Here is an 11,972-nt window from a genome sequence, read left to right as displayed (position 1 = left end):
ACACTTTGCACAAAACACTTTGTGTACTTTGACTTACTACATCTAAGCTTAAACTGTCTTATTTTAGGGGGAAGGCAGGAAAAGGGAAGGGTGAGGGAGAATGGATTATTAAAGTGTTCAGATATTAGATTTGGATCATGGAGTCATATTTGACAAACAGTAATACCATTGTTCAAGGAATATGAAATTAAAAAGCAAACATTGAAAAATAATTTAGACACAAAGATCAAAGTCAAAAATGTATAATAATGGCCATATCATCTTTATTCTGCATGGATCTAACTTTACATATAATACAGCATTATCTATTTTGATGGAACATATCTACAGTATTTACATTTTAATACAGTAAAATTCTAAACTACATTATTGATCAAATGTACTTCCAACTTTGTATTTCTAATTTGGTGAACATTCATTTTGCATTCCTAGCACTGAAAAAACCTACTTAGTTATAAATGTATACCTGATGGTTTGGTCAATCTACTACATAATCTCCAGTTAGCATGTAATGTGGCTTCTTGACTACTACTTTATCTTATGTTGGAGAAGGACTGAGCATAAAACATTCTCCATCAAACACCTTACAACATTTCCCAGTGATTGTCCATGTGGGCATATGCACATAAACAGCTTTTTTGGAAAAAGGAGAAACACCACATTGTTTACCACAATCCAGTCACAAATTACAAGGGGCAACCGACCAATGGAAGCAGCTGGTCTGAGGGGAACTCTCTTAAATGTGCAATCTGCTTGTTCTCGGGTCACCCTGCCAGCCAGACAGATAAGCTTAACATATAAAGTTGACTCCATGAGACTAGAACAAAATATATAAAAATAAGGAATAAATAAATAAAACACGGAGTCACCAAGTTATTGAAAGGTTTGCACACCACAACTATCACAAATGCAAAATACGACGAGCGTCAGCAACCAATGTATACATAAAAATAAAATATTTAGCTGCGAATGACAAGGTAACAATACATGTATGCACTAAAAACATGCTAAAAAATATTTTGGTAACTAATTTGGCAAGATTTCCATCATAACTTTATTTGTAATACTTTCACCTAGAGAGAGAATTGAACTTAGTCATATAGTCTGCACCCAACTTCCTTGTACCCGGCAAGAACTATCTCATGGCACTTACCCTTCATTATACCATCTGGACGAAAAACATGCTTTGCTCAAGTATGTTTTAATCCTCAAATTATGAAATGGGGAAAGGCGAGCACAAGAGATTGCTCTACAAACACACATTTCCTGCCCGGCATCTAACATTTCAGTGCAGCGTTAGCCTGAACTATCATTTTGCGCCAGCAACATAAAGAAGAACCTTTTTTCAGAAATGACCTGCAAATCGGATAGCTGGTGTGCCGCAAACATTTAAAAGGTACGATGATGTCACAACCTTGATATTTTTTAATTGTGTGCTTCAATGTTAATTCTACACAATAATCAATGATTACTAATTACGCTAACTCAGAAAGGACATTTCCCAATGAATAATCTTTGGTTAAATATTTCTGACAACTTTGTTCTAATATTGTTTGATATAAGTGTTCATCTGACTCTTAAGTTCCAATTGCATTCCACAGGAATTTTCTGGGTTGCTTTCAGGGCCAGAATTCAAAGTGTTCCCAAAATCTACTTGCATATGAAAGATAACATTTGATAATGCAGAAAGTAAACTTAAACGCTTACGCAAACATGGATTGTTTCAAAATGCTAAATTCCATTAAATCGAAAGTGAATTTGAATGTATCAAGAGTTCAATCTCTAAAATTGGGAAAGATTGCTAATAGTTACAATTCGACACTAGTCCATTATGTGAGTATTACATACAATCTGCTGCTTACAAAAATAAATAGAGCACAATGCATTTGCAAAGCTTGTTGCATTCAGGAAAGCAGCTGATCAGCACAGAACCACAAATTAAAAGAGTAAATTAGTAAACGGGTGTCCTCAGTTCAGTTTAATTTTACAATGATCCAAACTACTATGAAAATTGTATAAACTACACGTGGCAGATGAATGGTGAAGGAAAGGTGTCTCTTAAGAGAGTTTGACTAGAAACCAATCTTTCTTTATGGTGGTTTACGGATGCTTATTTGAAAATACAACACTATGATTTAATTCTAGTACCGACTAAGGAGCCATGCATTTAGATGTACTGGATGTATAGACAAATTAAAGAAACATGATTTTTTGAATAATACAATTTCATGATTTTTAGGGCTAGTGGCTGCGGGGTGAACTATCACCCGACCTCACATTTATACTACTGGGACACAACTATATAGCTTACAATAAGCTAAAAATGGGGGTAACTATATCCTCTTGGAATTTTAATTTTCTTCAGGATTATCAGAAGAGAGTTTTAGGGCCTAAAGCCCCAAAGCCTCAACTTTCTACATCTCTTCCCATGGAAGTATTTTGAACCAGATTCATGTGCAAGAAAACATATGGAACGGTGCACAATGGAATGCTAGTAAGAAGAGATGATTATAACCAAATAATGAAAAAAGTGGATTGTTATGGAATCTAAACTGAAAATTACATGAATGAAAATGTGTGAGTGAGTGAAATTTGTGAAAAACATGGAGAATGTTTTTAACGCTAACACGCCTGGATTAGCGTAAAGGCTTAACAACGATAGTGTTTCTTTGCATCTTTCGATTTTATCACATGCCCTCATAGTGAGTAAGCACCATCCCCAGTAACATGATGTTTCCTATGCATTCTGAAGCACAGAGGAGTGTTATTTTTGTTATTTTATTGTTTAAAGTTCAGACCTAGCTCGAGAGCAGCGGAGCACTGTACAGAGTGTGGGTAGCCAGTGTTTGGGCTGGAATCTTTTAACAGTAGCCCAGTACTGCGAGTTGAGGTCTGTGTGTCGGTATGCAAGTACATTGGGATTACACAATCCATGGACAAGGATCAATAGTTTGCAGGAAAGTCGGGAAAACTGGAACCAGTGCCTGTTAGGGGGATAATAAGAATATACACTGTGTAACCAAGACAACCCTCTCACCAGAGGCTTAGAGATTTGGGTTATTTGTGGCCTGTTCGAGAGACCTTATGAGTATTGTTTGATGAGAGTTGCCTGTACTGGAACTCTGCTTTCAGTCACAAATCATACTAGGGTACAAGAAATGTGTATGTTCGTAGTCCTGGAGACGCCAACTTGGCTCGCTTTAAGGTGGATGCCTGGCATTGCAGACACACTGAAGTATAATGTTTAACTATATTTCAAAATGTTTGGGGAGCAGAACATACGTTGAGGTTACTTTTGCTGAGAAAAGCCTGTGTATGAAGGAAGTAAGCTTGCCTGGTATTTTTAAACTGCAAATGACTAATAGGTCAGAGAATATAAAGGGCTAGCCTTAGCATCCAATGTTTGCCTTTGCACATTGGAGCTGTTCAATTCTATGTCGCTTTGCCAGCATATCTTTGCCAGTTTATGCCGGTGTCTGTGTGCCAGTGACATACAAGCAGAAATGTCCATGTTTCCCTCCGACTATTTAGGATATGCCAGTGTGTTAGTTCACTGCCAAAGATTATTTGGGATTTCCCCCATTTTTCAAGGCTGCCCCAACACCATATGTGTTCACCCGCTTTGTCACATATCCTGGATACATATCCTTGGCCCTCCCACCTTGTTTCTGTGCTACATTTCCACTGCATAGTTCTCCCACACTCATCATACCACAGTACCAGGGTTTTTGATGGTATTGAGTGAAAAAGTCTTTATATTTCCCAAAAATTAAAAAGACTGATTTAGAAAGACCACTCTGAGACCACTCGGAGCAGGCTTTTTAAATGTAACTGGCATGTCCCTGCAAGGGTACGCAGGAGGGGTTGTCAGGCGTGTCCAGGACAGGTAAGGGAAGACGTCTGTGAGGTGTTTGTCTGTTTGCATGCCTATGTGTATGTTGTGCGGTAGTGTTTGTAGTCTGGAGAAGGCTGGAGGAAAGGTGTGTGTGTTTATTTCTATGTGAGGGGGGTTCAGTGGAAATGGTTATGGCAGGGAGGGAGTGTGGGAATAAAAGTGGAACACCCCGAGTGGAAGGGTGAGGGCGGGCAGGGGACAGGGGGGAGGAAAACAAGTGATATATTTTTAATATTAAAGGCCATACTAAACCGGCCTAAATAAATGGGTCTTTTTTGTGTGCGGCCTTTAGTATTCAAGAATATCACATAGTACATTTTTGATCAGCTATGCATTTCCAGCCAGCTGGTTTTCGCTGTCCTGTTGGATGGCCGACATTGATATGTCAGCATTTTCATTAAGTACGGACACTGATTATACCTACTTAGAAGTGCTGGAGTCATTACACTGAAGTGCAAATCTTATTTTAACAAACCACATTATTTGGTGAATTAGGAACAGCAGAGGGAACTGTGTTGACACGATCCAGCAATGACAAAAGCAGTTAGTTTCTATGCAACTTCCAAAAAACCTTACATCAACTGTTAGGATAATTGTCGATTTTGCATCTAGTGCGTTCGTGACGAGCTGAGCCCCATATACAGTAATGAGAACTACACAAAGCTTGCATAGTTAATGATGTGGGAGGCTTACATCTATGTTCTTGGGTAATCTATAGAGTAACCCTTGACAATGGCATCTGTTTGACATTGTCCCCTGGTGTTAGTTCCAGCAAAACAATAATTACATGTTTTTTACTTTCTGTATTGGTGCTTGATTATTCCCAAAACGATGGCCCAGATAAATGGCCCATCACCTTGAATCAGCACCAGCCAGTACTAGAATCACAGCTGCTTTTTAACCTATTCCTGGCTTTCATTTCCCCTAGGGAATGTAGAGGATGAATGGTTTGACTACGTACCCATGTGGCTTTTATTCATATGACGAAAAACAATGTGGCATTACCTAAAAATCGTATCCTCTCACTCACCAGATAGATAAGTATTGAAAACGACTACATTTTGGATATTCCGATATAGAAGATTTTCTAAATTTGAAAGAAAATACCCGAGCAACACAACCTTGAAAATGAACAACCCACATGAAGCAGAAATATGCAGACAGGCGCCTTTGCCTCTGTAGATAGAAACCGCACCATCGGTGCGAAATTCGCAGCACTCCCACTGTGATCACCTACACCCCAGTTAAGCCCCCGCTAATGTTCCATGCTCCCACCCTATCTTCTCCTCTTTCTCACCCATCTCTCAACCTGAATTCCTGAAACTACTGGATATCATCCGCCAGTCCGGATCCCCAGGAGATCTATGCCCTCCCGCCATCCTCAAAGAAATCTTCTCTTCAACCTGTGCAGGTGGCATCACAAGATTACCTCCTCCCTCACCTCAGGCATATACACAGCAGCCTTCAAGACATTGCACATCAAACCCCTCCTTAAAAAAGCCTTCCTTGACCTCACTCTTTCCAGTCAACTACACAACAATTTCTAACAACCACTTCTTAGCCAAATTTAACCGTGCAGCCTACCCCCAGCTTTGCCTCTTCACCAAATCAAACATCCTCCTCAACCCAGCCCAGTCCGGCTTCATACCCTTCCATGCAACTAAATCATCCCATGTCTCCATCCGGAATTACTTCAACAGCACTGCAGACTCAGAAGGCCGTGCCACATTTAACCTCCCCAAACTCTTGGCGGCCTTTGAAACCATCCATCACAGTCAATGGCTCATCGACTGACAACTCCACTCGCTCAGCATAGGAGACACAGCACTAGGGTGGATTTCCTCATCCCTCGCTATCAGATCACAAATCACTCTCCTTCCACCCTTCACCTGGGCCCCCCGCCCTGTCACCAACAGGGTCCCACAGGGCTCCTCCCCATCTCCCCTACTCCTCAACTTCTAGATGAGGTCCCCCCCGCCCTTATTCGCTCACATAACCTAAACCTGCTACAACTACAAAGACAACACCCAGATAATTTTCAAGATGCCAAGACAACCCCCATCCCAACCTTGCTTCAAGCCTCACGGACATTGACCACTGGATGACGGATAACCACCTCCTCAACTTGGGAAAAACCAAAATCATGATCTGTGGGATGACGGCTCTCTTCCCCCAAACCACCCATTGGCCATCCACCCTATGCCCTCCCTCCATTACATCCTATGCAGTAAAGAACCTGGGATGCACCATGGACGCTGATCTGACACCCTCACAGCACATAACTCTGTGTCTGAATCTTGCTATCTATACATCTGCATTGTCAGACGCATCTTCCCTTACCTCTCCTACCCTCACAGAGTCATTGCAATCATGGCCACCGTCCTCTCCTGACAAGACTACACCAATTCCCTTTACTTGGGGCGCCCCCGCAAACCAAAGCTCCAATGGGTCCAAAACACCAACGCTAGGCTCCTGCTGGCACTTGGCCCCAGACAGCACACCACATCCGCCTTCCTTGTCCTCCATTGGCTCCCTATCACGCGATGGGCCACTTTTAAAATGTTGTGCATCACCCACCATGCCCTCCACAAGACAGGCCCCAGAATACCTTCAAACAGAAACTCATCCTTTTCCAACCCAACATACCTGCGATCAGGCACCACACTAATTCTTCTGATCTCTCCCAAAATCGACAAAAATAAAGGAATCCTCCTACATCCAAGCCGAATCAATCTGCAACAAAATTCCCCTTAGCGTCCGAACCATAGGGGATCACCTTGCCTTTTCGGAAAGCCCTAAAGACCTGTCCCCCATTCCCCTCCACACCCTGATGCACCCTGGTTACACTTTGGGTTTTGAACCACCTCTAGGCCGGGGCAGCAATGAACCCACCACAAAATGTACTGAGAGTAGGAGAGAATAAACTCCAGCAGACCACAGGACAGAACACATGCCACATGTACGAAACCAGCCAGGACACGCGGGTACATATCACACTCCATGTTTACGGAAGATAGCCAAAGGCACAGCAACCCACCCACATGCATCTGCTATCATACACTACTCTAAGACACATGGAACAACCACCTGTGCCATAACAATGCAGCTATCCCCCATGAAAAAAATTTGATCTAGCTGGACACATGAGTCTCCTGCACTTGCATATTCTCCAGACTACCGCACAGCACCCATCCACATGGGAGCTCGATTAGCTAAAAGGGACATGGCAACCGCTACCTACCTTTGCATTGGCTAAAATGCACACACGCCTTCTAACCTCCTCCGACATACTCCCCATATCCTGGACTTCGGTCCCCCATGGGCGCTCACCTACAGCGCTTTGAGGCCATATCAATGGGAAAAGGCCCTATAAAATGACAAATGATATTACATTACAGCAAACAGGTTTTCATAGCGGAACACTATTAGTTGATATGATACAGTGCTGGTCATAGCCTCAGGAACATCTAATGTGCTGTCTGAGTAGTTCTTTAGCCTTGTTGTTTTTGGGGAATATGTAACATTTCATACAACAGTGATGGCATGAGTCACCAGAACAGAGAAAAGGTGATGGTTATAAATGAGTGACTGTTGAGGTGTCAACCTGCAGCTTTGTGAAAACTCACTGCCGAACGTCTGTGCAGTACATTGATGTTTCCTTATCCTTGAATTAGCAGAATAGAAGACAGTGAATTACACTGACTCAACAATTTGGGAAGAGGTTCTAGTTCCGGTTTCACTTATGCAGAACCAAAACTGACTTCAGCTTCTATAGTGGAGAGTGGAATATACAACGGTACTGAAAATATACATTTTCTTATAAGATGGGCAATCCATGGGATCCTCCAATTGTTCAGAAAATAAAACTATTCCACTTTCCAGATGGCAATTTTTCCGTCCTCTCTTCCCGACCCACTGAGAACATATCTGTCCTCTGCAGAGCACAATGATTTCACAGCATCAGTGTGGGCTACCAACTCCTTCTCTACGGTCCTCTTATCAGCATCAATTACATAGATCTTTCCTTTCGATTTGCCCTGTGAAAGCCCTTTGCTGCCAATCCAGATCTAAAAAATAAAAAGATGTTTGAAATGTTTGCAAATACATTCAAGATTTTCAATTCAATTAAATGTTCAACTCAAAACATACATTTTCAATACATTCCTAATAAAGGCACTTGCTATCAATTATAATGATTGAATTATCCTACGTGATACCATGTTCCTTAGATTCAATTGTATGTTGATTAATGTTCGTTATTTAGACCATGCAGCCTTCTTCATCAGTGTGGCCTAAAGTAGGCGAAATACTGACTAAATACATTCATGGCATGCACACTGTCCACAATGGGTCTCTTGATGCCTAGGCAGACAATAGGCCTAATTACGAAAACAGCAATCAGGGAAAAATTGAGGTGAAATGGCAACAACGGAATTCCCACCACTTTCCTGCACCACAAGCTTGGCGGTAACTCACCGTTGCGACCGGTGGGTTGCCGCCAACCTCGTAACACTGTTTCCGGCACCTAGCTTCCCGGTGCCAGCGGGACATTACAAGTCCCGGCGGACCGGGAAGCTAGGTGCCGGAAAATGTTAGTCACCCCATCCCTGTGGAGTCCCATAGGATTCCATGGGAATGAGTTCATGGAAGCACCAGCACTGTTACTAACGATGCCGGTGCTTCCGTAATGAGTCTGCCTAACCAGGGCTGCTGCGCTCGGCAGGGTCAGACCTGTTGGGTGAAGTGGCCCAGCAGGTATACTCGTAGTGTGAGGCCCGGAAACAAGGGTGCCGGTAAGCTTACCAGCATCCTTTTTTCCGGACCGCCACACTGATAACAAGGCCTTATGTCTATGAAATTGAGGATTTACCTCCAACAAATAGCTGGTGGTAAATCCTACACTTTACCTCCAAGAATTGGCAATTTAGTTATGGAGGAATTACTGCTTGCGATAATTCTGAAAAAACATCCACAGAGTTCTATGGACTCCACAACCGGCGGATTAACACCTAGGGTGTGTGCGTAAAACCAGTTTATCTTTATGGACAGTAAAGAAGGGATCTTGCACTGACAGAGCCTGAATTTCACTGACTCTTCTTATAGATGTAATTGCTACTAAAAAGGCAGTTTTGTAAGTCAGGTGTTTGAGACTGCTTTTGTGCATGGGCTCGAATGGGGGGCCCATGAGCTTAGATAGCACCACGTTAAGGTCCCATCCTGGTGGTGGGTTTGAAATAGGAAGGTGAAGTCTCTTTACTCCTTCCATGAAGGCTTTAACTACTGGTACTTTCCACCACGACACCTTGTTATGGGAAGTGGTGTATGCTGACAGGGCTGCCAGGTGTACCTTCAGTGAGTTAAAAACCAGTCCTGCGTCCAGCAGGTGGAGCATGTAACAATAGTGGAAGGAGTGCAATCAACTGGGTTGATTTGTTTATTCTGGCACCAGATAACAAATCTCTTCCATTTGTCAAAGTAGCAGTGCCTCATGTTAGGTTTCCTACATTCCTTTAGGATGTCCATACACCTCTGTGGTAAATTGAGATGTCCGAACTCTATGACCTCAGGATCCATGCTGCCAGGTTCATTGAGTTGGGTTGAGGATGTACTGTTTGACCTTGGTGCTGGGACAGTAGGTTGTACCAGCCCGAAGTTTGATGGGTTCGCACATCGCCAATCTGCGTAAGTGTGGGAACCACAGTTGTCTTGCCCACATGGGAGCAACTTGGACGAGCATCATCGATTCTCTGTTCATTTTGTTGACCACCTTCCTGATTAGAGGAGTTGGTGGAAAAGCGTACGCAAACATCCCTGAACAGTTCATCCACAGGGCATTCCCCTGGGAGTCTGGTTGGGGGAACCTGGATGCAAATCCTGGGCATTGTCTGTTTTCGCTTGTGGCGAATAGGTCTATAGTGGGGAAACCCCACTGAGAGAAGATATCTTCTACGACTTCTCTGTGTAGACACCGTTCGTGTTCCTCTGAGAGGGGGTCTCTGCTCAGAGCATCCGCTAGGGAATTGAGATCCCCTGGAACATGTTGTGATGACAGGAAGATGTTCCGTCTGAGTGCCCATATCCAGATTTTCTGGGTAAGCTTGGACAGATTTGGCGACCGAGTCCCTCCTTGCTTGTTCAGGTAGAACATGGCTGTAGTGCTGTCCTTCCGGATTTGCACTGACAGATTTAACAGGTAGGGCTCGAACGCTTGAAGTGCTCTGAATACTGCCAGAAGCTCTAACAGGTTGATGTGATTCTTGGCCACTGTGTGCGACCAGAGACCCTGAGCTGTGTGGTGGAGATGGTGAGCTCCCCACCCCGTCAGGCATGCATCGGTTGTGACTACCGCCTGTATCTCGGGATCGTAAAAGAGTTTCCCCCTTGGACAGATTCTCTCTTGTCCACCAGTGAAGGCTTTGTACAAGTGTTGGCGAAACGACCACTAGATCGTCCCACTGACCACTTGCCTGAGACCACTGTTTCGCCAACCATTCTTGCATGGGAGGCATGCGCAGGCGCGCATGGGGGACCAGGTAAATACATGACACCATCATGCCCAGCAAACGCATTGCTTTGCGTACCGTTAACTGGCGACCGGACTGATATTGCAAAATTTGCAGCAGTATGTTCCGAATTCTTTCCTCGGAAGGAAAGGTCAACCCCTCTTGAGTGTCTAGGATAGCTCCTAGGAACTGTTTGGATGTGCTTGGCACGAGACTTGACTTTTTCTCATTTATTGAGAAGCCCAATTCGAAGAGGAGGTCGATTGTCCTTTGAATGTTTGCTCTGCAAATTACTGGGGTCTCCCCAGTGATGAGCCAGTCGTCCAGGTAAGGGTACACCGGGATTGCCTCCCTGCGTAGGTATGCTGGCGCCACCGCCCGTACCTTGGTGAATACCCTTGGAGCCGAAGCTATCCCGAAGGGCAGTACCTTGAACTGGTAGTGCCGACTGTCCACCTTGAAGCGCAAGTACTTTCTGTGTGCTGGGAACATGGAAATATGAAAATAGGCATCTTTTGTGTCCAATGTTGCCATGTAATCCCCCTTTTTTAGGAGGGGGATTACCTCCTGGAGAGTAGTCATGCGAAACATTTGGGGCTTGACATACTTGTTTGCATGCCGTAAGTCCAATACTGGGCGCATTGTCAAATCTTTTTTTGGCACAAGGAAGTAAGTTGAATAAATACCCTTGTTTACCTGGTGTCGCGGGACGGGTTCTATCACGTCCTTTGCTAGCAGATTGACGATCTCCTCGAGGAGGATCTTCTGGTGGTCTAAAGAATGTATTCTTTGTCGTGGAGGATGGTTTCGGGGGCACTCTAACAGTTCTATGCAGTACCCTGCGGTTACTGTGGACAGCACCCATCTGTCTGATGTGATCCCTTCCCAAGCTTGGGTGAAGTTGGAAATGCGTCCCCCTACTGGGGTTGCGTGAGACGGGACCCTGAACTGAGCGTCACGGTTTTGGTGGAAGCGTGCCACCTCCTCTACTGGGGTTGCCTCTACCTTTCCCACGTCCTCTTTTATTACCCCTGCCGTAACCCTGGGTAGACTGTTGGTTATTATTGCTCCACGGTGTACCTTGCCCCTGGGAATAGTTAGATCCTCTCTGGGAAATTTGGCCGCGTGGGTGACGAAAATTGCCATTCCCTCTCTGATTAGGGGGTTTATTGGTTATTGGCGTCCTCGACCGCCTTACCAAACAACCGATCCGGCTCCACCGGTTTATCTAACAATGATGCTTGGGTTTCAGCCTTGAATCCAGACTGCCTTAACCAAGCGTGTCTCTTGATAACAGTTCCTCCTGCTATCAATCTGCCGGCGTTATCCGCGGCATCAAAGGTTGCCTTTAGAATTCAACCGGACACGGCTCTTCCCTCCACCGAAACTCGTGCCAACAGGCTCTTTAAGGGTTCTGGGGCGGAGTCTATGAGTGCCACGACTTCTTCCCATTGATGGCAGTTGTAGCTGGCCAACAGGGTGGTGGAGTTGGCAATCCTTGCTTGGTAGGCGGAAGTGGAGGCTACTTTCCTGCCCAACCCATACAGTTTTTTGCTCTCCTTGTCGGGCGGAGC

The 11,972-nt window shown here is 44.3% G+C and overlaps 1 protein-coding gene across 1 annotated transcript in view; it reads right to left on the bottom strand.

Moving 5' to 3' along the window:
• Positions 1 to 246: 246 nt before the first annotated feature.
• The window catches only part of DENND3 (DENN domain containing 3), a 1,010,513-nt gene continuing 998,787 nt past the window's right edge, over positions 247 to 11,972 (bottom strand). Inside the window, exon 23 of the mRNA XM_069621709.1 lies at positions 247 to 7,962. Coding sequence (XP_069477810.1) covers positions 7,762 to 7,962 — 201 coding nt within the window. The 3' untranslated portion in view covers positions 247 to 7,761. The remainder of the gene's footprint in view (positions 7,963 to 11,972) is intronic.

Source organism: Ambystoma mexicanum, chromosome 5q (genome assembly GCF_040938575.1).
Source record: "Ambystoma mexicanum isolate Mex_15411 chromosome 5q, UKY_AmexF1_1, whole genome shotgun sequence".
NCBI classification, from domain to species: domain Eukaryota; kingdom Metazoa; phylum Chordata; class Amphibia; order Caudata; family Ambystomatidae; genus Ambystoma; species Ambystoma mexicanum.
This window is presented reverse-complemented; position numbering and strand designations above follow the sequence as displayed.